At 35.1% G+C, this 27,748-nt stretch overlaps 1 protein-coding gene across 1 annotated transcript in view; it reads right to left on the bottom strand.

Moving 5' to 3' along the window:
• tln2b (talin 2b) overlaps nucleotides 1-27,748 on the bottom strand; it is a 254,218-nt gene that overhangs the window by 20,669 nt on the left and 205,801 nt on the right. Inside the window, exons 40-52 of the mRNA XM_056452174.1 lie at nucleotides 26,345-26,515; nucleotides 25,849-25,995; nucleotides 23,634-23,735; nucleotides 21,993-22,112; nucleotides 18,294-18,440; nucleotides 15,301-15,467; nucleotides 13,087-13,270; nucleotides 12,632-12,757; nucleotides 10,053-10,169; nucleotides 7,770-7,955; nucleotides 5,217-5,324; nucleotides 4,988-5,093; nucleotides 1-88 (exon numbers count right to left, since the gene is read on the bottom strand). The exon at nucleotides 1-88 is cut by the window's left edge and continues 37 nt beyond it. Coding sequence (XP_056308149.1) covers nucleotides 1-88; nucleotides 4,988-5,093; nucleotides 5,217-5,324; nucleotides 7,770-7,955; nucleotides 10,053-10,169; nucleotides 12,632-12,757; nucleotides 13,087-13,270; nucleotides 15,301-15,467; nucleotides 18,294-18,440; nucleotides 21,993-22,112; nucleotides 23,634-23,735; nucleotides 25,849-25,995; nucleotides 26,345-26,515 — 1,769 coding nt within the window. The remainder of the gene's footprint in view (nucleotides 89-4,987; nucleotides 5,094-5,216; nucleotides 5,325-7,769; nucleotides 7,956-10,052; nucleotides 10,170-12,631; nucleotides 12,758-13,086; nucleotides 13,271-15,300; nucleotides 15,468-18,293; nucleotides 18,441-21,992; nucleotides 22,113-23,633; nucleotides 23,736-25,848; nucleotides 25,996-26,344; nucleotides 26,516-27,748) is intronic.

The following is a 27,748-nucleotide window of genomic DNA, read 5'->3' as shown; positions in this document are numbered from 1 at the left end:
TTGGCGGCGGCCTCGATGGACGCTGCAGCACCCAGGAGCTCTGTCTCCGCAATCACCGTAGGGTCTTCAGGGTCCACCCACTCCGAACCTGAAACCACAACAGGGGCCTTATTTCCAATTTACTTTCCATATGCATGCATAAAGACTGAATACATGCATTTACAATAAAAAGAGTCATGCAACAGGGATTCAACCCAATAACCTTTAGTAAAAGAAGAAAAATGACTCATTTTTATTAAATAAACACAAAAGAAAAGACTAAATGCATGAAATGAGAAAATAAAATGGGTCTAATTTTAATACTTTGAACTATCTAATAATTTCATACAAAAACATGCAATGGGATTCAAACCAATGATCTCCTGTATAGAAAAGCACATTATTATCATCGTTAACTACACTATGTATAGTATACAACATTTCAGATTGAATAATTAAACAGGAAAAAAGGGGCATTCAAACCAACAACCTTCTGAGTAAAAACGTTTTTCAATTGACCTACCGAATTTGTAATACACAAATGAAAAGAATGAACACGACATCAGAAAAAAAGCATTACAAAAAAACAATCACATGACAGGGGTTTAAACCAATAACCTTCAGTATAGAAGAAAAAAGACCCTCATTTTTAATTATTATACAAAAGGAATGACTAAATATGTGATGTGAGAAAATAAAATTGATATAATTGTAATAATTTGATTAATCTAATATATCAATAAAATGGGGATTCAAACCAACGACCTCCTGTGTGGAAAACAACCTAAGAAGTTTAAAATTGACCTACTTATTACATAATATGCAAATAGAAAGAATTTGAAAAAATATCAAGCAATGGGGATTCAAACCAATAACCTCCCATAAAGAACATTATTCTCATTGTTAACTGATCTACCATATGCATAACATACAAAATGAAAGACTGAACACAACAAGCAAGAAAATAAAATGAACAGAAAAGAGGGATTCAAACCAATAACCTTCAGTATAGAAGAAAAGATACTCTCATTTTCATTGAATACACAAAAGGAAAGACTAAATACGTGATATTAAGAAAAAATGATAAGAATAATAAGAAAAAATATCAAGTAATGGGGATTCAAACCAATAACCTCCCATATAGAAAAAAACTCAACATTATTCTCATTGTTAACTGATCTACCATACGCATAATATACAAAATGAAAGACTGAACACAACAAGCAAGAAAATAAAATGAACAGAAAAGAGGGATTCAAACCAATAACCTTCAGTATAGAAGAAAAGATACTCTCATTTTCATTTAATACACAAAAGGAAAGACTAAATACGTGATATGAGAAAACAAAATCGATCTAACTTGAATAATCTGATTAATCTAATCATTTGACAAAAAAAACTTCATGTAATGGGGATTCACACCAATAACCTAAAATAATAAAAATGAACCAAAATAAAATAAAATAAAACTAAAATAAAAAATAAAATAAAATAAAACAAAACAAAAACCAACATAAAATAAAACAAAACAAAATAAAAAGAAACCAAAATAAAATAAAATAAAACAAAACAAAAACCAACATAAAAAAAAAAATAAATAAATAAAACAAAACAAAATAAAACAAAAATAAAACAAAATAAAATAAAAATAAAAATGAAAATAAATAAAAATAAAAATAAAACAAAACAAAATAAAATAAAAATAAAAATAAAATAAAATAAAACAAAAATAAAACAAAACAAATAAAAATAAAATAAAATAAAACAAAACAAAAACCAACATAAAATAAAATAAAACAAAAATAAAACAAAACAAAATAAAATAAAAATAAACCAAAATAAAATAAAAATAAATAAAATAAAAATAAATAAAATAAAAATAAAATAAAATAAACCAAAAATAAAAACCAAAATAAAATAAAATAAACCAAAAATAAACCAAAAAAAAAAAAAAAAAAATCCAAAATAAAATAAAATAAAAATAAACCAAAATAAAATAAAATAACACAAAATAAAATAAATTATGGAAAGGAGAAATGACAACATGAGAAATTAAATCATGCAATAGGAATTCACCAAGACTCTTACAAAAATAGTTTGACAACAGTTTGGCATGTAAGTTAAACAAATTCAATATTATATTTTATATATTTTATTAAAAATATAATAATAAATATAATAATTTAATATATTTTATTAATAGTTTTTTATCCTAAAAAACACACAACAACAATTAATTAAAGTCTAAATCTTAAAGTAAACAATAATTAAACTTCTCCCCCATTTTTAGAACAACTTTCGGCCAAATCAAACTTTCTCCCCATTTTAATAATAATAATAATAATAATAATAATAATAATAATAATAATAATAATAATAATAATAATAGGCGGTTCATTCCACTTTGGCGGCCTCTGAAATAGAGTCTAAGCCGAAGGAAAATGAATGATGAATAATAATAATATTGAATTATGAAAAAAAATTACAAAAAGTTACCATGGTAAATTTTGGAAATGCCATCAGTTTGAATTATGTACTGTATAATAAAATACCATGATGCCAACGTGAACATTGTTCCTAATGCAAACTGGCAGGTTAAAGCATTCAAAATCATTTATTAATTGCCTAAATGAACGTGCGCATCCTTACGTTAATAACCATTTATAGAGCAAATGCGCTCTGCGATACGTTCTCCTTTTACCGGCATTCAAGAGCCACTAAAAGACGTCTGTTTTGTTCAAACAGCTTGAGAAAACAGATGGCGAGAATGTGTTTGAGGATTATGTTAAACCTGAGGGAATTCGGTTCTATCCCTTCTTCTCTTTTCCCGCACTTATTACTACTGTGTGTGTGTGTTGGTCAGTTACTCAAGTCTGAAAGTGTGTGGCCTGAAACTGGAGAAAAACAACACAGTGTATTTCATACTCACCTCCATCTGTGGCAGAAAAAGGAAAGAACAACAGAGCGGTGGTTTAGAAAAGAGAAAAGCTCAACCTGCATAATTCTGTTCACTTTGGCCCATTATTATTTCCCAAACGCATATAACATTACCAAGCCTGCAGGAGGTCTGTGCTCGGGAGAATACGTAAACCCGTCATTCGTGAAATGTAGTTAAACATATTTGATTTTCTATTATAATTTGATTTTAAATAAATGTTTCGATAGCAGGCAAATTTGCAGCCAAAAGTTTGAAATGAATTACGAGTTTTAATGTTTGGCCTTTTATTTTTCTTCAAATCCGTACGTTTGAGGGCTTTTTAGTTTTTAAACTGACCTGCTCCATTAAATTAAGATACATTTCTTTTAATTAAAATATCAATTCGTTGAATATTTTCACTGTACCTAATGCAGGCTGTGCAGTTAATACTCTAAAGTACTTCAAAATTAATATATATAAAATCCTCCCATTATTCCATGTTTTTTTTTATGGAGGAAAAGTAATTAACTGTAATAAAATGTATTTTTATGTTGATCATATTTTAAATAATTTAAAATATAATAATAATAATAATAATAATAATAACAAAAATACTAAAATATTAATAATAATAATAATAATAATAATAATAACAATACTAAAATATTATTATTATTATTAATAATAATAATAATAATAATAATATAATAGTAATGATAATAATATTAATAATAATAATAATAATATAATAGTAATGATGATAATAATAATAATAATAGTAATGATAATAATAATGATAATATAATAATAATAATAATAATATAATAGTAATGATAATAATAATGATAATATAATAATATAATAATATAATAGTAATGATAATAATAATGATAATGTAATAATAATAATAATAATAATAATAATAATAATAATGATAATAATTATGATGATGAAAATAACAACAACAATAATAGTATTAATAATAATAAAATAATAGTAATGATAATGATAACAATAACAATATAATAATAATATAATATAATAATAACAATAATAATTACAGTAATGATGATGATGATGATGATAATAATGATAATAATAATAATAATAATAATAATAATAATAATAGTCATAATAATATAGTAATGATAATGATATGATAACAACAATATTAATGATAATATTAACAATTATAATAGTAATAATAATAATAACAGTAATGATAATGATAAAAATATAATAATAATGATAACGATCATAATAATAATAAATAATATAATAATAACAACAATAATAATAGTAATGCTAATATAATAATAATGATAATAATAATATAATAGTAATGATAACGATAATAACAATAATATAATAATAACAATATAATAATAATATAATAATAATAGTAATAATAACAATATAATAATAATAATAATAATTACAGTAATAATGCTGATAATAATAATAATAATAATAATAATAATAATAATAATAATAATAATAATAATAATAGCAATAATAATAATAATTGTAATAACAATAATAATAACAAAAACAATACCAAAAACAATAATAATAATGATAATATAATAGTAATGATAATGATATTAATAATGATAATGATATTATTATTATATCATCATCATCATCAATTTATAAGAATAATAAAAAAATATATATAATAACAATAATAATAATAATAATAATTATTATTATTATTATTTTATAATTATATAAACTAGAAAACAACTTAAAATTGTTATCATATTGCACAATATTTCTGTTTTACTGTATTGGAAATAAACTAAGCCTTAGTTATTTCAAAAAACAACACGCACACAGACACAAATCTCACATCCAATCCAAATATCTAAAGTTATTCCACTTTACATATAACGCACTGGGCTTTTAACTGAAATAGTTTAAATAAAAAAACATTTATTTTACATTTAAACTGTGCTGCTCCATCAACAACAGGACTGAAAAACCCCACCCCAAAACACATACATTTCCTTGCAGGTGTCTTTAACCCTACTGTAAGACTGTAAAAATGTGTGTGTGTGTGTGTGTGTGTGTGTGTGTGTGTGTGCTCACCTTTCATGGCTTCAGCCGTCTGGATGAGCTCTGTGACTGAACTCGCCACTTTCTTAGACAGCGAGGCCAACTGCTGTTTCTGTTCAGCCGTGGGTTTCTGAAGGACCTGCGAGGAACAAAATACACACAAAGACACACACACACACACACACACACAAGGTTAATAAATCACAATAACTCAAGCACAAGCACATCCAGCAAAAAAGTGTTTGTTTTTTTGCCCACTCACGAGCAGGACGTGTTCCAGCAAGTCGATGTATCCGGTGGTGCACTCAATGCCATAGAGAAGAGCTTTATTCCTCACATCCTCGCCCACTTCTGGGTGGTACGCGGCTTGCTGCGAGACACAAACACACATTTTATGCTATATGATAAGCACTGGATGGAATTTTATGTGCCGATTTCAAAGCAAAGGGAGTTTAAAGGAGATGCATTACACCATGTTAACACAAGAGGGCGCATTTTAGAAGTAAAAAAGTAGGTTGGGGACTAATGACATTGCGAGTTTAAGGGGACATGTTATGCTATTTTTTGTAAGATGTCAAATAAATCTCTGGTGTCCCAAAAAATGTGTGTGTGAAGTTTCATCTTGAAATAAACAACAGATCATTTATAATGTCTTGTCAAATTAGCAGTTATTTAAGTGTGATTAAAAATACGCCGTTTTTGTGTGTGACTTTAAATGCAAATGAGCTGCTGCTTTACAAAAGAGGGCGGAGCCTTTGCTATTCTCACATACCCAGTAAGGCTCCAGGATTTCTTTGTTAGGGGTGCTAAATATTTTTATTTATGTGCATATTTTTATAAACAGACACCTCTAAAAGCCTCACTTTTAGAAAATTCATTCATTTTCCTTTGGCTTAGTCCCTTATTTATTAGGGGTCGCCCCAGCGGAATGAACCGCCAACTTATCCAGCATATGTTTTTCGCAACCCAGTACTGGGAAACACCTATACACTCTCACATTCACACACACTCATTGATCCTGTGGGCCAGCCTGAACACCCACCGGTGACCTACTCACACCTGCAGTTCTCCACGATGAAGGTCCATCGTTCTCCAGCCTCCAGTGCCTGGACTGCAGCTCTGCACAAGCAGTTTGACCAGAGGAGAAATGGTCGAACAGATCCTGTTTACTCTCTAGGGTTTTTTTCTTCTTCATTTTCGTCAATTGGTGAAGTTTGTTCATCGCCAATGGCTGCTTGGTTTGGGACTAGTGAAGCTGCACATCGATGGATTTGCTCTTCAGTGTTTGGACTTTCAGCAGTGAAAATGAAACCCCGCTGAACTGAACTAAACTGAACTTCAGCTCTAAAAACTGGACTGACACAGTTTTAATTTACTAGAACTTCTATGTTAAGCTGCTTTGACACAATCTACGTGGTAAAAAGCACTACAGAAATAAAGAGGAATTGAATTGAACTCATACACAACGGCCAGTTTTGTTTACCCAATTCACCTATACCGCATGCCTTCGGATACATCACACAGTTTTTAAATAAATCGTATATTATTGTGTGTTTTTAAATGTAAGTGCTTTATATTTATATTAGCGAGCCTTTGTTATTGTGCAGATACTGGCAGTCAAGTGAGAAGTGCGGGGGTGAGGTTGATTTGACGTACAAGCGTTTGGTTGGAAGCAGCTCCCGCAGCTCCTCCTCTGGCTCTATTTGGTAGTCCTTCTGTGCATGCCCAGGCTTCAATTTCAGCAGTCTTTTGCGACAGTTTGTGCCTGTCACGAGGCTTTTACCTGTCGCGTCGTCCATATTTTATACACTCATTGAGTCCATGGGAATGTTTCAGGTAATGTTATGACTGTCATTGTTCGTTAACTCCTCAAGCTCAACAGCCACCTGCCTATTGTGGGCGAGGCTCGAACGGCTGATTGTGGCACAGTGTGTGGTCATAAGCTAGCCTCCATTGCACAGAAATGCCATAACAGCTGACTGAACTTCAGATTGAGTCATATTACTACTGAGCTATTCTGCAAATCTGAAATTTGCGGTATTTTTATGGCTAATATAACTGTACAGGTGTCCTTTAAGGCCCATTTATACTTCAGTGCCGAGTACATGCGGTAGGTCTGTCGTAGCCTTCGTGCAAACGCTTACCATTTGTTGTACACTGACTTGCGCCTCTCAAAAACAGCAACCATAAGTCGCAATGACACAGAAAGCAAGATCTGTGATTGGTCTGCTAGGTAGCGATGATGAGTGTGGGTGGGGCTGAGAGCCGTGGAAACTAAAAACACAACTCAACTTATGAGAACATAGAAACCCCACTGCCTTCTGGTGTTTCTGAGGTGTTATTGCAGAGAAACACAGACAGAATGCAGAAGTATAATGTGGGATTGGGGTCTGTGCTGAACAAGTTTGTGAATATGAAGATAGAGCATAAAACTTTGAACTAACCCTTCTATGTCAAGCAGAGCCATTGTGGGTGTAAGAGTGCAAATTAATATATAAAAAGCTCCACTACCTAGATCATTTAGTGATCAAAATCAGAAAGGCACATTTTTCCGTATTGTTTCAGAAAAAGACTTAACAAAACTAAGTTACTACGTTTTTTCTGGGTTGGTAGGTGAACCAGGGACTTGATCATAGCACTTACACAAGGAAATAGTCCGATTTCTTAATGATATGCCACCTTTAAAGCAGGACAGTTTGTGTGCGAGTAAAAATGTTGGTCTGTGAACACATTTAGTTGGTAGTTTGGTGTTTGGTGCTGTTGATCAGCATGCGGTGCGAGTGGGCATATGTGTGTGTGTGATGTGGATAAGCACCTTGCAGGTGGTCAGCATGTCAGAGATGGCTTTGCGGCTCAGGTTGGCAGTGGATATCACATCCTCCTGCTGAGCAGAGTTGCCTGCTGCCACCGCTTTGGCCGTCGCAACGGTGATGCCCTTGGTCATGCGGATGAACTCTTCTGGGGTGGTGGATTTCTCCGGATTGTCCTTGGACTGGAAAACCTGGAAAACAGATGATGCAACATTTGGCAAAAGAAGGAACCATTTTATGCAAAACAGATATATTTAATGCTGGATTCTGAATGAAATAAATCTGCCTCCAAGTGACCACTGTTTTGAATAGGACAGGGGTGGGCAAGTTCAGTTCCGAAGTCTTGCAGAGTTTTGATCTGGCCTTGATAAAAACTCACCTGTCTGTAGTTTCTAGTAACACTCTGACCTTGATTAGCTTGTTCAGGTGAGTCTTTTTAGGGTTGGAGCAAAACTCTAAAAAGTGCCCTTAAGGACTGAACTTGCCTTCCTGTTCTTAAACAAAGTTCACCTTTAGAGATCAAATCAGATTATAAAATCATATAAATAACTCTCATGATTCTTCGCAAATGTTAATTTGCATTTCAGGTGATGTCAAAGTTTGTCCCAAAGAGCAGTGTCTTGGTCCCTTACTTTACAGGTATCCAATGCTTTTCCTGTAGGACCAAGGTCCTGCAGAATTTGGTTCTAACCAGCTCCAACATACTTGCCTGGAAGATTCGAGAGTCTGGAGAACTTGACTGTGTCCAATATCGCATTCTACACTGTAGGTACTACATTTGAATTTGAATTTACTACAGGACTGTTAGAAAAGTATGTTCTATATAGTATGAATGTGAGTAGTATGAATGGACCTCCGACGTACTGCATGAGCCATTTGTCATTATCACATGACCTACCTACATAAGTTACGTCGCTTCACTCCCATTCATGAATTCTCTTGCGTGACATCATGGGATAGCATAGCATCCTTCAGATGCGGACCTCAGAATCTTGCAGGAAGTAGTAGGTCATGTAGTAGTAGTAGTTGTAGTAGTAGGTGTACTTCTCGCATACTGTTTTTGATGACAATGAATTCAGATATACTACTCCACTCGCATACTGTTTTTTATGTACTATATAGAATGGAAGTATGCGATTTTAGACACAGCATGCGACTAGATGATTCAGGTGTTTCAATAGGGTTGAAGCTCTGCGGAAAAGTGGCCCTCCAGAAACAAGTTATCTCTGCCCTACACTCTTCCCCTATTTAAGGGTAAACACATCATGTTCTCTTTTTCACAAAGTCCACACAGCCAATCATGAGCATGGAATTTACCCCATATACACCCTTCTGCCCCAACTTCACCTTACAGATGTACCCCCAAAGTCAGCATGGACACAAAACTGGGCTGCACAAGGTCTGTGTGTGGGGATTCAGAGACTTGTGATGATGAAAACTGCCACATGAACACAGTAGTCATGTCAAAGCAGTAAATAAGTCAGCATACTATCATCTCAAAAACATTGCAGGAATTATATGCTTTGTTTCCAGTGAGGACTAAGAGAAACTTGTTCATGCTTTTATCAGCAGCAGGGTGGATTACTGTAACGGCGTCCTCACTGGCCAGAAATTCCAAGGTTTCAGTCAAAGCAGGGTGAATCGGCCTTCAGCTACTAACAGCACCCCCTACTCCTGGAATCAGCTTCCAGAAATGATCAGATGTGCTCCAACATTAGGCACATTCAAATCTAGACTGAAAACACATCTGTTTAGCTGTGCGTTTACTGAAGGAGCACTGTGCAACATCCCACATATTGCACTATTATGTCTTTCTTTTCATTTTGTTTTTTTAAAACCTGTTTTAACACATTTTGATCTGTATTTAATCACCTTTATTATTTGTATTTATTTTCTTATACTTGTCTTGTTTATTCCTGCTTATGTAAAGCACTTTGAATTGCCACTTTGTATGAAATGTGCTATATAAATAATCTTGCCATGCCATGCCTTGCCTATAGTCTCAAAATGTGCTTAAAAGATGTTTACCAAAACAATTTTACCCATTCTTTTTTTGACCTGAATGACTGATTTCTCTTGTGGAACAAACAAAAATGGTCTAATCCAGACTATTAAAAGTAATAGGTCCAGTGTCATTTGCTCTAAATTGATCTTTTGTTTTTCACAGAAGAAAATCTGTCCTACAGGTGTGGAACCATATGAAGGTAAGAAAATAATGACATAAAAGTCCAATAAATGAAATGACAGCAGTGGGAAAGCTCAATATTAACACAAAGAATGTTCCGTACAGTGAGTTCTTGTTTGATGCACTCAATAGTGGCTTCCAGAGCCCTCGTCCCGCGAGTGGCCTCATCTTCCACAGCTTTCACAGTTTTCAGCAGAGAGGTCACATTCGTCACCATGACCTGCAATATCAGAAAACATAGTAAGGTCAAAGTTGAAGCTGCTTTTCTTGCTCTGCGTATGATGTCTCAAGTGAGCAAGTATGTCAACAGCTTTGTGGCCAGTTTTTCGCCTCACACACTGAAAGAGATCAGAGGCAATGTTATGACAGGAACAACTAAATCAAACAGTACAGTAAAACTGACCAGATTCTGTTCTTTGTAACAATCTTATTTCGTATTTCGTATAATCTAAATCATTAATGAAAACATTAGGGATAAAACTGATCCTTTTAATGGGCCACAGCTGAGGTTAATAATAGATTTTCTAGCCTAGCTCTTGCTTCTAGGAAATCCAGGAAAACAAAGCGGGCCTAAAACAAAGCCCTGAGGGATGCCATCATATGGAACAAAATCACTGTCATAAATATTTTGTGCATAAATAAAATTCAAGCGTCGGTAATTATAAAAACGTAAAGCAAAATGTAACGTACTCGTAATTTTACGAGAATACAATTCCAAAATCTGCGATAGAACAGACACCGAAACGACACTTTCTTTGTTTGTTTGTATACGACTTATAAATTTATGGTGGGTGTACATTACAAACACGAAATAGAGTATCACCACGAACACAAAGACCTGATTACGAGTGCGAATCAAAAAGCGACACTTCACTGTGAAAATTACGTCACTGCTGTCACAGGCATTAACAAACAAGTGAGAACCATCGATCGCAAACAGAGCGCCTTGCATGATGAGATCCTGATTCCAGACTGAAGGAAGCTTGCCGAGCAAAATTGCTGGGTATTCAAGCTTCCACACTGATGTTCTGCTTGCTTCATCAAACATGGACCTTCAGCGTGCACTTGGGCGGTTTGCTGCAGAGTGTGAAGCAGCTAGGATGACAATCAGCACCTCCAAGTCTGAGGCCATGGTGGTCCACCAGAAAAAGTTGGTTTGCCACCTCCAGGTTGGAGGAAAGTCCTTTCCCCAGGTGGAGGAGTTCAAGTATCTTGGGGTTTTGTTCACGAGTAAGGGAAGGATGGACCGTTAGACTGCAGTAATGCGGTCAATGTACTGGTCCATTTAGGTAAAGAAGGAGCTGAGCCGAAAGGCAAAGCTTTCGATTCATTGGTCAATCTATGCTCCGACTCTCATCTATGGTCATGAGCTTTGGGTCATGATCGAAAGAACAAGATATCAGATACAAGTGGCCAAAATGAGTTTCCTTCGCAGGGTGGCAGGGCACACCCTTATAGATAGGGTAAGGAGCTCTGTCACTCGAGAGGAGCTCGGTGTAGAGCTCCTCCACATCGAGAGAAGTCAGCTGAGGTGGCTCGGGCATCTGTATTGGATGCCTCCTGGATGCCTACTTATGGAGGTCTTCCAAGCATGTCCCACCGGGAGGAGGCCTCGGGGAAGACCCAGGACAAGCTGGAGGGACTATGTCTCACGGCTGGCCTGGGAACCCCTCCGGATTCCCCCGGAGGACCTGGAGGAAGAGTCTGGGGAGAGGGAAGAACCTTCTGCTGCTCCTGCAACCCGGCCCCGGGAAAGCGGTTGAAAACGGCAACAGACAAAGAAAATGTCGCATCTGTGTCTGTACTAATCTCAGATTTTGGAATTATACCCTCGTAAAATTACAAGTACATTCCGTTTTCCTTTATGTTTTTATATTTACAGATGCATGAATTTTATTAATGCACGAAATATTTATGACAGCGATTTGATTCCATACCATCACTACTTTAAACACAGACTAAAGGAACAAGGGCAGTGAATGTCTGAAGCAAAACCTCAGAGGACCTGAAGTCGCCATATGTTGAAGGTATGTAAAAACTCTTTCTCTGAAGGTCACAACAGCATTATAACTCATTACTTAAGCATGCTAAACAAAACATTTCATCTGCCCTGTATGTGGAAGTTGATCTGAGAGATTTCAAAGCACCAGGTGAAGGATTAAGAGATTACAGACGTCTTCAATCCATTTCTGTCTAAACAAGCCTAGAGATGGTTCTATCAGCGTAAGATAAACTGTGTGCACTGATCCACGGCATAACTGCAGAAGCAAGCGCTGTTTTAATTTTCTTTTAATTAGGTTTACAGAATTAATCATTTATGCTTTGTTACATGTCGATAACGGCATTAGAGAGGAAGAGAGGATGGGAAGGAAGCAGTCCTTACTCTGTACACAGACACAGCATGGTTTTGTCCCCTGCAGCGTGGCCACTGAGTCACGCACATACACACTATCAAACACACTATGATCACTGTAAGAGAGGGTTTGATTTTTGGCCACACACCAAGATGACAGCGAGCAAAGACAGCACCCAGCCATGAAAATAAGAGACAGGGCCAGCTGTTAGATAGGTGTACACACACATACTCACACACAAGCACATAGTGATAGCCATCAGAATAAGAAATGACCCTCACCAGGCTGCATAATGTCTTTCTTGCAAACATCCTTCAACTAGACATACCTTGGCAGCACTTTTCAGCTGATACATGGAGGGATCGTCCGCCGCTTTGCCCGCGGCACATTTAGTGGCACTAATCAGCTCAGCCAAAGCTTTAGCGACGTCTCGGACTGCGTTTATCAGAACCACCTGAACGAGATAAAGAGAAGAATTTATCAGAACCACCTTTAGTCATGATATGCCACTGGCTTTATCCGGTACCATTGTGCCTACACTCCTTTGGGAGGATGTAGCGGGAGTTTTTATCAGAATCATCCAATACACAATGATTTATTAATCCTCCATGGGTGGTTTAGATTCGAGAGATGATACATGTCAGTGTGTCTGCCACATTAGCATGATATTCAGGGTGCTGATGAAAGATAAATTTAGTCCTGGTTAAAAATATAGTAGAGACAGCTTGGCATTGCCTACTGGACTTACGGTGTGAAAATTCTATGACAGAGAAACCTGTGCACCTGTGTCTCCGGGTCTTCTGAGCCCATGCTTGCAGCTCCCAGTTTGACCACGTCAGTGAGCTGTGTGATGGTTTTGGCAGAGGACTGGGCCGCCTGGGCTAGTTTGTCCTGGCTCGATGCAGCACCAGACACGAGCAGCTTGGTATCCTCAACCAAAGCTTTAGCAGTTTTCAATATGTTCTCTCTGGAGTGCACAAACAAATACGCTTTAGATAACATAACAGACAGTATACTCTGAGGCTAACCATGTGTTCTAACTACATGCGACGCGATTATGTAACGCGATAAAAGCTATCTTTTGCATGTCTAAAAGTTGTTTTTGTCCTAACCATCTATGACAGCAATGCGCTAAATTTATATTTTAGAAACGGTTTCTATTTCTGCAACAACTGCAAAATCTACTATGACAATGATAACCTCAGGTACCGATTATGTGCTTTTTTCAGTGTTTAATGCTGCCGGTATTAGTTTAAATACTATTTTACGTGACATTTATTGCTATAACGGGTGGCACGGTGGCTCAGTGGTTATCAATGTGGCCTCACAGCAAGAAGATCGCTGGTTCGAGTCCCAGGTGGGCCAGTTGGCGTTTCTGTGTGGAGTATGCATGTTCTTTCCGTGTTGGCGTGGGTTTCCTCTGGGTGCTTCGGTTTCCCACACAGTCCAAAGACATGAACCTGACTATAGGTGAGGGTAAGCTAAATTGTTCGTAGTGTATGAGTGTGTGTGTGAATGAGTGTGTATGGGTGTTTCCCAGTTCTGGGTTGAGGCTGGAAGGGTGTAAAATATATGCTGGAATAGTTAGCGGTTCATGCCGCTGCGGCGACCTCTGAAATAGAGACTAAGCCGAAGAAAAATGAATGAATTTATTGCTATACTGAAAGTTTATCAATGTTGTGTCTGGTAGGGGCAGTCTAATTGCTTGATGCTGACATTTTGTCACATCGCGTGTTGTTAGGACATGATATATGGTGTTGTGAGCAATCATCAAGGTGTCAGTCATCTTTTGCATGTCCAAAAAGCTGTTTTTGCCCTAACCATCTACGTACGACAACAATGCGCTAAATTTATATTTTAGAAATGGTTTCTATTTCTGCAACATCATGACTGAACAACAGCATAAACTACTATGAAAATGATCCTCTCAGGTACTGATTATGTGCTTTTTTCAGTGTTAAACGCTGCCAGTATTAGTTTGAAAACTATTTTACGTGACATTTATTGCTATACTGAAAGTTTACCTATGTTGTGTCTGGTGGGGACAGTCCAATTGCTTGCTGAAATCTTGTCACGTGTTGTTAGGACATGATATATGGTGTTGTGAGCAATCATCAAAGTGTGGCGATTTGTTTGAAAGCAATGTCCTAACTACAGGCGATGCAACACTGTGATGTGGTAAAAGCTATCTTTTGCATGTCCAAAAGGATTTTTTGTTCTAACCATCCATGACAGTAATCTGCTGAATTAATATTTTAGAAATGGTTTCTATTTCTGCAACGTCACGGCTGAACAACAGCATAAACTACAATAAAAATGATCACCTCAGGTACTGATTATGTGCTTTATTCAGTGTTTAATGCTGAAGTCACATGCACTATTCAGATGTGAGCTGTTCACAGACTTCAACAGAGTGTTAAAATCTTGATGGTTCTGTGGGTCTCGTCTTTTAAATCTATTTATTTAGTATTTTCTATTGGATTCGATTTAGGTGATTGGCTGGACAATTCCAGCAGCTTTATTTTCTTTCTCTGAAAGCATTTGAGAGTTTCCTTGGCTGTGTTTTTGATCACTGTTCTGCTGAAATGTCCACCCTTTTTTCATTTTCATCCTCCTGCTAATGTAGATGTTGGACTGAAGCAGCTTAAATTCATTTACACTATAGATGGTTGCTGAAGAACTACTGAGGGATTTCTGCTGCTGTCTGGGCTTTTCATGCCTTTCTACACCTTCCTTTCTTCATGTGTTCAATACTTTTTTTCACTGCGCCTTTATATTTTATTACACATAACTTAATTTGTAAACAAATTAGTTTTGTATCCTTTGTATATATGGATTTCTTTGGTTGTTACCAGCATCTGGTGAAAATTTCAAGGCAACAGCCCCTTTAGAAATATCTTTTCTGAGAAAAATGGTGGCATGTTTAATACTTATTGTCCCCGATTTATATATTGAGCAATGTACATATGTAATCAATAATGTTAAACTAAGTCTCACCTGTGGTCTGCAAATGACTCTTCGTTCTCTGCATTGAGCGTGCCAGCAGAGGCGAACATGATGGTGGTGTCCAGATCAGCGATGATCCCCGAGACAGAACTGGCTGCTGTTATGCAGGCCTGAGTTCCTTTATTACCAGCCTGCAGGGCTGATAACACCATAGACACCTGCAGGACAGAGCGATCACACTTCATTAGGAACTCCACAGGAAGAGTTCGGACAGCTTTCCAGACCGTAAAATGTTTCTTGGGTTGATTTCCAAATCGTTTAATTAAAGTTTAATATACAGTTGAAGTCAAGATTATTAGCCCTCCTTTATTTTTTAAATATTTCCCAAATGATGTTTAACAGAGCAAGGAAATTATCACAGTATGTCTGATAATATTTTTTCTTCTGGAGAAAATCTTATTTGTTTTATTTCAGCTAGAATAAAAGCAGTTTAAAATTTTTTTAAAACCATTTCAAGGTCAATATTATTAAGCAATATTTATTTTTTATTTATAAAAAATGGATCAATTATGACTACACAAAACTTTATATATGAAAAGAAAGCAATGCAAAACGAAAGAAAAGCAATGCAAACTGGTCTTAAATCTGTATAAACAACATAACTGCTCCTTCCCTCAACATCAGACAGACAGACAGACAGCTGCTGAGAGATGGACTCCGAGTCTATTAAAGCAAGACTATTATACGTTTTAAAGAGAGAGAGAGAGTAATACAGAACAACTGATTTGAGTAGATGAAAACCCATAAGGGAGGCATTCAAATGCAACCTTCCCCATTCACTTTCAGTACAGAGATGATTTGAAGCAGAGCTGAGGTTTGAATTGAATAGGGGAAACTCGGACACATTAAAGCGGAGCTCGTTTAAAGCAGTGAGAGGTCACAGCAGCCCCACAGCAGGGAGACAACAAACTCCAGCTATTGGGATGTAATCAAAGACGATACGACTGGGAGATGAATGAATCTACTATATACAGTCTCATAAGAAACTCAACTGAGGGCTCCAGCATTAATTCCAAATATGGTAAAATATCGGGAACACTAAGAACAAGAAGTGCTGTCAGTGAAAATGGACTGCTGATTCATTGTGTGTTGATCATTGCTACAGTATATACAGAAGTCCCTTGCTATAAATGCCATTCACCTTTCGTGGCCTCACAGTTTTGCAGATTTTCTTTTAGTGCGATTTGACATGCATTGTGTTCTGCGTCCTGATAGGCTGGAGTCCACTGTCAAGAGTCCACTGCAGTGTGAGTTTCAACAAGGATGCAAAAAGGGTTGTAACTGTCCGCAGCAAGACCTTCATAAAGGGGGTCGCACACTGGATGGACCGCTCCACGCTGCGCCATGCATTTTAGAATTGTAAACATAGGTTTATATCAGAGTACGCAATCCGGTGCCGCAAGTCGTTGGCTGTCCGCGGTGCCCAGTTATGACTCAGGACACTGAACAGAGTGCCATTAGAATAATTTCATATTAAATAACATGCGAATGTGGCTGTCTGGTGTGTGTTACTTCCAACTGTCATGTGCACGGCGCACCCGCTGACCCCCTTAAGGATGGACTCTGTTTTAGTTTTGTGGAACAGTGACTGAAAAAAGACTGATGTATCGTGATTCTTTCCCTAGTGATTCTGACACTTTAGTCCCGATGCATATATTTTTCTTAACTTATTTTACTGATACCCATGCAAATATTAGAATTAAAGGGGGCCTATTATGCAAAAATCACTTTTAAAAAGAGGTTTAACCCCAGTTGTGTGGCAACAGTCTGTGAATATAACCAGCTTCTAATGGCAGAAATGTATTAGTTCTATATTCTATAATCACACTTGATAAAAACCGTCTGCAGAAACACTTTGATTGACGTTCTCCTTTTGTACGTGTCATCAGAAGGGGAAAGCCCCACCCATTAATGATGATCTCTCCCTCATTAGCATAAGACGTTAGTCATGTCTTTAAATCTGCCACCATGCTGACACATAGGCATTTGTAGCTCCGCCCTTTTTTATAAAGAGCACAATCTCATTTGAATTTAAAGTGACAGTCACTAAAATACCACAATTAAGATCAAAACCTAAAAGGGGCAGTTCAAACAGTTATAAAAACATTATTTGTGAGGTATTTTGAGCTGAAACCTTGCATACACACTCTAGGAACATTAGAGACTCATTTTGTAAAAAGGGGCATAATAGGTCCCCTTTAACAAACAAGATCAATAACCAAGCATCTTTCACGGTTCCAAAGTTGTCATGAACAGTAGATTTAAGGCCTTTTTAAAGCACCACTAATATAAATCCAGCACCCTGTAGTTCATACCATAGCATATATAGCGCCATGACAGTCCTTACTCCACTTAAGTTTTCAATACTTAACGCTTCACTTGCCCTTACAACCTTAAATAATAAAAGGTTGCGACAATATGGAAACCCCAAATACAAAAATAGTGATTTCTAAATTTACTTTGACTTGTATTTCATTACAGACAATACAACAAACATTACTTCATGTGTTTCTCATGATTTTTATTCATTTAAAATTAACACATATTCCAGATTTGGTTCTTGCAACACATATATAAAAAAAGCTGGAACAGTAAAGCATTTAACACTTTGTAATGTACTTAAAATCCCTTAAAAGACATTTAGGAACTGAAGACATCAAGTGATAAAGTGTTTCAGGTGTAATTTTGTCCCATTCCTTCTGCAAACAATTCTTAAGGTGGGCAACAGTATGGGGTCTATATTGTTGAGTTTTGCGCTTCAAAATGCGCCCGCCATTCTCTACAGGTCGGGACTGCAGGCAGGCCAGTCAAGTACCTGTATCCTCTTCCTCCGCAGTCAGGACTGTAATGTCTTTTTTTGAAATGTGTTGCAAGAACCAAATTTGGAATTCGTGTTTATTTAAAAACAAAAAAAATAAAAATCATGAGGAATACTGCAAACTGAACAAACTAACACATAAGAGCGAACAGCCGAGAAATCCTACCTTTTCCGTGACGGTTCGAGCGCATTCGATCAGCTCTCGTTTGGTGAAACTATCGGTTGGGCTCATCTGCAGCGCTCCGGCCTTCTGCACCAGGTAGATGCAGCCGTGACCCAACTCCTGCACTCGCGTCTTGATCTGAGATCCCACCTGCAAATATAGTGGGGGAAATAGTATTGAACACTGGGAATTGAACACTGGTATTTTTTCCCGGGAATAATATTACTAAAGGAGCTGTTGACGTGGAATTGAATCAGATTTTGGTAAAAACCCAAACAATACAAACATAAAAATAAAACAAAACAAAATCTGAAAAATGGGTTATGTGTAATAACAATAGAACGACAAGGAGAAAATGCTGAACTTCTGGTGACGGCAGTTTAAAGACGCCTCTCACATGGAGAATGAAGTCACATGCATTGCTCAGCTGGGATTTATTTACAGACTTTACCAGAGTGTAAACATCTTGATGGTTCTGTGGGTCTCAATCAAATCTAAGCTTTATTTTGTATTCTCTATTGGATTCAGATCAGGTGATTGGCTAGGCCATTCTACAGCTTGATTTTCTTTCTCTGAAAGCATTTGAGACTCTCTTTGACTGTGTTTTGGATCATTGTGTTGCTGAAATGTCCACCCTGGTTTCATCTTCCTCATCCTGCTAATGTAGATGTTGGACTGAAGCAGCTGATGCTCATTTACACTGACGATGGTTGCTGAAGAACTACTGAAAGATTCCAGCTGCCGTGTTCAATACTTTTTCCCTGCGCCATTTCATTTTATTATACATAACTGCATTTGTAAATGAATTCGTTTCATTTTATTTGCATATATGGATTTCTTTAGTTGTTGTCAACATCTGGTGAACATTTCAAGTCAAAAGCACCTTTAAAAGTATGTTTTCTGAGAAAAATGGTGGCATGTTCAATACTTATTTCCCCCTCTGTACATCCCAAATCTGAACGCACACTCTGAAAGCAACTGCCTCCTTTCAGCAAAGCTTTACATCCAGTAATTAAGAAGTGATTGTGAGGGCCCGACAGCGCGGTATGTTCATTACCTGACACACGGATCTGCGGGTGGGCGGCTTTTCATTATGAATATCACAACGGGCTTTTAAGGCTTGTGGGGGAGCGTGGTTATTATGATAATGGCAGCGGGCGCTTATGTAAAACGCTAGCAGAGAGAGATGGTGACAACTGGGGTTCGTGCTTTAAATGTGGAGAGAGCCAAGGTGGGAAATTGGTGTTTGTACCTTTGTTCGGTGGTTTAAACACAGCACGGTGGGGATTTATAAGGTCTGCGTGTTTGTATGGAAAAGTTACATGTGTTTAGGTTGAATAGGTTAATTTTATATATATATATATATATATATATATATATATATATATATATATATATATATATATATATATATATATATTTATATTTAGATATATATATATATATATATATATATATATATATATATATATATATATATATATATATATATATATATATATATATATATATATATATATATATATTTAAGGGATAGTCCAACCAAAAATATAAATTTGGTTATCATTTATTCATCTTCCACTTACTCCAATGTGGTTTGAGTTGTTTTGTTCTGTATTTTGAAGAATGTTGGACACCGGTATTAGCTATTGACGTCCATAGTAGGAAAAACAAGTTCTATGGGGTTAATGGTTACAGGTTTTCAACAATTATCAGAATATCTTCAAATTCTGGATAAGGGAATAATGAGATTTTTATAGAATAACTACACAGATTTTGATTATTTGTGTCACGATCACCAGCGATCTAGCCTGTGCAGATTGGTGGAGAACTAAATAAGCCATTTTAATGAACTACAATTCCCACCATGCACCTCAGACACACCAGTTTCTGATTTCCCCTGATTCCACACACACAGCTGGAAGCTCATGATGGACTAATCAGATGGACTACAAACACGGCACACACACAAAGTTTCTGAGTCTTGTAAGCTTTAGGTGAGCAATTCAAAGCTTTTCTTTGTCCTTGCCTTTTGTGTTTTTGACCTTTGCTTTGTTTATTGTTTTATGTTGTTTTGCTGCTGTCCTGACCATTCGCCTGTACTCTGACTACACTTTTTGTTTATTTGCATGCTCCTGTCTGTGCCTGTTTTGACCTTTGCCCGTGTGTTGACTTTTAATAAACTGCATTTGGATCCTCAACCCCAACTCAAAACAATTTGCTCACATATATCTACTAAAATGGCTTTGGAAGACTTGAAATATAGTTAATTAGATTTAATTTAAAATGGTATTGGTTAATTAATTAAGTGTAAAACTGCAATAATACCAAATCAAATTTGATAATTAAGATAAAAATAAATGTTAACTGAAATCCCAAATGAAGAATAGAATAAAATAATATTTGAGCTAGTTTTTGTCTTGATGTTGTTAAAATTTTAATTTCTGTTTCTTTTAAAACTATAATTAAAACTGCTAAAAGCATATTTTTAAAAAGCTAAAATAAATAAAAAACTATGACCATATATTAATATTATGTGTTAGAATAGTAATTATATTGTCTTAATTTTAATATGAACTAAAAAAACTATATTATTCTATATTATTATTAATATTATTATTATTATTATTATTATTATTATTATTATTATTTAGTAAAACCTGATAAACTATATTTTTATAAATAGTTAAAAATATTGTAAAAATAATATTGTTATTGGTAAATACAGAATTCTGATTATTTTATATGCAAAAACACTAAATAAATAAATAAATATTTAAATAAATAAATAAATACAACTTACAAGTGACCAAAAAGATCACTGCATTTTGCTGGTCTTAATAAAAATAAAAAAAAGAAAATATTTTTCATTTTTACTTTCCACATTGACTGTGTTGGTCCAAGCTTATTTTATGTATATGTTTAATAAACAAATAAATAAATAAATACAACAAGTGACAAAAAAGATCACTGCATATTGACGGCATTTTTACACACACACACACGCACGCACACACACACACACACATATATATATATATATTACTTTCCACACTGTCTGTGTTGGTCCAAGCCTATTATTGTGTATATATTTCTTCTTATTATTATTAATAATAATATTAATAATAATAAATAAATAGGCGACGCAGTGACGCAGTAGGTAGTGCTGTCCCTTTACAGCAAGAAGGTCGCTGGTTTGAGCCTCGGCTGGGTCAGTTGGCGTTTCTGTGTGGAGTTTGCATGTTCTCCCCGCGTTCACGTGGGTTTCCTCCGGGTGCTCCGGTTTCCCCCACAGTCAAAAGACATGTGGTACAGGTGAATTGGGAAGACTAAATTGTCTGTAGTGTATGAGTGTGAGTGAGTGTGTATGGATGTTTCCCAGAGATGGGTTGCGGCTGGAAGGGCATCCTCTGCGTAAAACGTGCTGGATAAGTTGGCGGTTCATTCTGCTGTGGCGACCCCAGATTAATAAAGGGACTAAACTGAAAAGAAAATGAATGAATGAATAAATAAATAAATATACAATAAAAAAACAAATAAATAAGGATGTTTCTGTTAGCTTTAGAGTATGATGAAATCCAGAAACGTTTTCTGGACATGCAAACGTCTCATTTTATGCTCTTAACTCCAGTCATCTAGAGGTAATTTAGTTAGCATGAGGATTGCTCATCAGCTTGTGTGTGAATGAGTTTTTCTCCTCACCTCCTCCAGCTCGGCGGTGGCAGCTGCCAGTCGGCCTTGTTGTGCTAGCTGACTGTAATCCACCGTCACCTGAGACGCCAGGCCACCCAGCTCCTCCGGGCAAGTCACAGATTTCGTCATCTGGAGTCACAGAACACACCACGAGTACAGTCAAATACAAGCAGCAATGCAAATGCAAATTTAAGTATTCGCATTAGATCTCGTATAAAGTGGGGCTGGGTGATAGGATCTACAATCAAAACCTCAATTAAATGAACACTTTTACCTCGATTTTGATTACTGAAGTGATTTTTGTTTTATTTTCAATTGAATTGTATCATTGATTGAATTTTATTACTGAATTATTAAAGGTTTGTACAGTAAATATACTAAGCTATTATTTTTTAATGATAGAGCATGTGATATTTTCTCTGTGGTGTTAAAATGACCGAAAGGAAACAAACTAGTTGTGGTTTTGATGAATAATTTAAAATGAAATAAAAACAAACCCTGCTTGAAATGAAGTGAATGTGTATCTTTTGTAAATGAATGCACTTTTAAATAATGAAATGTGAAAAGTAATTTAAAATACACATAAGAAATGTTTTATTGACAGTAAATAAGCCGAGAGGCGTCAGTGTTACCAGTAGCATGATGGAAAGCAGCAGGAACAAGTACACTACATAGAGACATAATGTCTGCGCATTATTTACTCTTCTGGTGAGCATGTGTGATTTGTGAATAGATAAGTATACGTGTACATGAGCAGAATATCATATTAAGCTACTTTAAAATTTGAGCACAATGCGTGCGCAAAGTAAACAATGGTACACTTCGCTGCCCTTGGGCTTTGGTAGACACACAAACAAACCATTGAAATGAATGGGTTTGATAGCACAGCGCTTTCTGTGTCCTGTGTGAAAGACACTTCACATTGTGCAGTGACATCGGCTAGAGAGAAACAAGCACAATATATACAGGTTTATATATATATACAGGTTTATAAATATACAGTATATATATATATATATATATATATATATATATATATATATATATATATATATATATATATATATATATATATATATATATATATATATATACATACACATATATAAATATATATATATAAATATAAATATAAATATATATATATATATATATATATATATATATATATATATATATATTTATATATATATATATATTTATATATGTGTATATATATACATATATATATTTATATATGTGTATGTATATATATATATATATATATATATATATATATATATACATACACATATATAAATATATATATGTATATATATATATACACATATATAAATATATATATAAATATAAATATATATATATATATATATATAAACAAATTAAACACAAATATATTTATAAACAGTATGTGTGTGTATTTGTTCATACCTCCATAAATATACATAATACATACATAAATATTATGTAAATAAAAACTTTTTTCTTGACTGTCATTAGTCTACTGACAGCACTAACATATATAAGCAAAGAATGACCCATAAAGCCGTCCAATCCACCAGAACCAAACCAAAAAAAAAAAGTGGTTAAAAAAGCTAAAGTGTGCATTAGCATCCCTCAAGTGTAAGCATTTGGAGAGTGCGTCCTCACCATCTCCTGCGCTGTAATGGCGATGGCTTTGGAAAACTTCACCATAGTGGTCTGGTAATCCACAAAAGTGCCGTCAGGCTCCGGCGGAGTTCCTTCATCCATCTGTGGAGTGAAAAAAAGAGACGCAGATAACAGTGAGGCCGTGCTGGATGCTGGAGTCTCCGCTTGGTTCATGTGTGCGACGCTGAGATGAGTTCCAGCACAAAATGATCACCGTGCAGAATTTCAATTGGCTGCCATTGTCTTGCACTGTGAATCATGACAGTATAATGAAAGACTGGCTGCATCCACAGATGATAAATGGAGATGTTGTGCCAATTCAGGCTAATAATGAGCTACAGAGACAGCTGTAGTATCTGTGACACATTTACATATGAGAGCGCCAGCTAGACATGACTCTGATTAGAAAGCGTTCGACAGATTTCTAAGACCAATAAATAAATACAAATGAAAAGTATAAAAATGATAAACCAAAAACAGAAACAGAAATGATAAATCTAACATATCATATCATATATGTTTATTTAATGCCATATTAGCAGCAATGGCTATTTTCACGGTCAAAACAACTTTAAAAATAGACATAAATCATAGATGTATACACTAGATCAGTGTTTCCCAACCCTGTTCCTGGAGGCACACCAACAGTACATATTTTGGATGTCTCCCTTTTCTGACCCATTAACTTCAGGTGTTGGAGTCTTTTCTGATGTTATGATAAGTTGATTCAGGTGTGTTTGATTAGGGAGAGGTTGAAAATGTGTACTGTTGGTGTGCCTTTAGGAACAGGGTTGGGAAACACTGCACTAGATATCACATACGAACCCTGAGGATGCGTCAGTAGCGCTGCCACGTTTGTACAGTGCTACCAGGACAAGTGTCATTCAACCCTACTAGTCAAGACTAAAGCCAACCTGAAGAGACTGGACTTTAGCGCTGTGTACGGGTGTAATAACAAACATACAAAGAAAACGAAGCATAAATGTAGAACATTTTATAGGTAAGATTTAATTTTTTAAGTTTTTGTATGGTACGAACTTTGTGCTCAACAAGTAACGTCATCGATGATAATACAGTCACTTCATTCACCATAAGGCAAAGTAGCACCAACTTGAACTAAATTCTAGGCTTATGCTAGTTTTGCTGCATAAAATCAGCAAACAATGTCAATTAAATATGACAACAAGACGCTGCGGTGCCATCTATCCATCGATGTAGAAAAGTAAAGTGATGTAAACGTATTTGCATACTGACCACGGGGAAAACACCCGATCATAGATATATGTATAAATGTTTACATATCTCTGTCTCTGGATGGCCAGTCCTCTACTGCACCTTGTCCCACATTAAAGTCAAAGGAGTGCTACCCTGTACTAAAATGGCGGCTCTATTGACGCATTCCTTCCAATAGACAACAACAGGGTAGGCGACATCTTATGTAAATATCTATAGACATAAATAAGATTTTAGGCTTTAATAAATATAATACATATAAATATATATATGCTGTTGGTCAGATTGTCATTTTAAATATGACCACATATTTATTACTGTTCATAATTAGATTTTCTTTTTATTTAATCAATATAAAACTATATTACTATAATCAATATTAATATAAAATAGAAATAATAGGTTCATGGCCAAAGCAATATTAAAAATCTATGCAATAAAACTACAAACAAATAAATACACAAATTAGATAAGACTTTTACCGTTAATAAATATAACACGTATATTCATAAATAATATAATTAATAATAATTATAATAATTAATAAATAATAATAATTCTAAAATAAATATATTATATATAAATATATATATATATATATATATATATATATATATATATATATATATATATATATATATATATATATATGTATATATATATATATATATTTATATATGTATATATATATATATATATATATATATATATATATATATATATATATATATATATATATATATATATATATATATACACACACACACATACATATATATATATATATACACACACACGCACTCACTGTATTATATTATATTATATTGATGCTTACTTTTGATTAATAAAATTTTTTAAATCATAAATATGATATATAATTGTCATTCTGTGCTCAGAGAAGCTTTTAGCAACAGAATTCACATGATTTTCCCTTTTTAAATTTTGATATTAGCAATGTAATAAATAGGTGAGAGTCACTGACCCGTCCAATGGACTCAGCAATGGACTCTACCATACCGCCCACCATCCCGCCCTCACTGGCCGCTTCATTCAGGGTCACCATGATGTCATCGACCGCCTCCTTCATCAGCTGGGCTGCTTCAGAAATGGCATCATGAGTGTGCGCCGCCTGAAACAAGAAAGAGAAAGTTAGTGGATGATGATCGTTATTGTGGATGCTAATATATTTATTGCTATATTTATAGATACAATGAACTTTCAAGCTCAATATACTTCACAAATTACGTTATATAACTCTTTGAAACTGCCCCTCTTAAGGTTTGATAGTAATTGTGCCATATTTGGTGACAGTCGCTTTAAATTTAAATGAGATCTTTTCAAAAGAGGGCGGGGCTACATATGCCTATGTGTCAGTAAAAGTGCCAATGTTAGTGCTTGTTTTTTCCAATCGGAAGTTCTGTGAATGTGCCATTGGAACCCAGGCCACAAAACGGTTTGTATAATGTCATGTGTCGTACCTTGGGGTTTCCTCCGCCCTCTTTGGCAGCGTAAAGCATCTGTAGAGCAGACTCAAACAGGGTTTTGGTTTGGTCCAGTATGTTCATCTGCTGCTGGTGGTCCACGTGTTTAGACGCCAGTCCTACTGACGCCACAATCACCGGCTCAAAGTAGCTGGCTAACTGAGTCACCTGCAAAAAAAAAAAAAGATTTTTGTAAATATCTGGCACTCAGACAAACTGTTTCCTGTGTATATTTCTGACGAGAGTGATGTGTTGAGGGAACTGATATGACCGCTTTGTTTTTCAGCTATTTATTTGACAGGCAAGCTTGCAAACACTTTAGGCGGGAGGCATTAATCTTGGTCCATACAAACAAAGACTGATTTATTTTAAAAAATATATAATTCTGATGCTACTTTGTAATCAATTCATGATGTTTAATCCACATATTCAAATGTGGTTCACACAAAAAAATGTAACATTTGGAAATATGAAGAAAAAGAAGGTTGTTGATGCAGGAAAGGTTTGTTTTTGTGTAGATTACATTCAACATTTGAGCAAAATTATGTATTTACTGCACTTTTAGGTCCATTTTTGACATTGATATCTGTGTAAATGCTCTGATATACAGTATTTCTCATACTTTGTTTATGGGTTAAAATATATCTTTGCGGTAGTATACTCTTTGAATATTTTGATGCCGCCAGGGGTGAGGTCTAGATATGTGCTTTCCAATGCAGTATTTTTATCCTTAAAAGTGCCATAGACTTGATTGATTTAATATGATAAGTTGTTCTCTGATGTCTACATAGTAGGTATGTGGCTTAGGCAAGTTCCTTTTTTCTAGACAGAGTTTTATATGCTCACTTATAACCACAACCCATGTAATGACAAGCTCTGTTTTGATCATATTTGTCCATATCCATGGCAAATTTCACAATATACACATTAAACTACCAAAAGATACATTTTAACAAACCTTATTTCTTATGAGTGGCACTGAATACATTTTTAATCTGTATATCCTGCATTTTGCATATATATTACAGGGCAATTTATATTTTTTGCATGAACTATACCTTTAAGACCCCACTATTTGTGGTTAATACTAACCCTATTTGACCATATTCATGGGACATTTCCCAATATACACATTAAACTAACAAAAAATACATTAAAAACAATCTTATATCGGTGCTGAATGCATTTTTAATCTGTATATCCTGCATTTTGCATATATATTATAGGGCAATTTAAATCTTTAGCATGAACTATACCTTTAAGACCCCACTATTTGTGGTTAATACTAACACTATTTGACCATATTCATGGGAAATTTCACAATATACACATTATACTAACAAAAAATACATTAAAATCAATCTTATATCGGTGCTGAATGCATTTTTAATCTGTATATCC

This window comes from Danio aesculapii, chromosome 25 (assembly GCF_903798145.1).
Source record: "Danio aesculapii chromosome 25, fDanAes4.1, whole genome shotgun sequence".
Taxonomy (NCBI): domain Eukaryota; kingdom Metazoa; phylum Chordata; class Actinopteri; order Cypriniformes; family Danionidae; genus Danio; species Danio aesculapii.
Note: the sequence above shows the minus strand (reverse complement) of the source record. Positions and strands in the feature narration are given on the sequence as shown.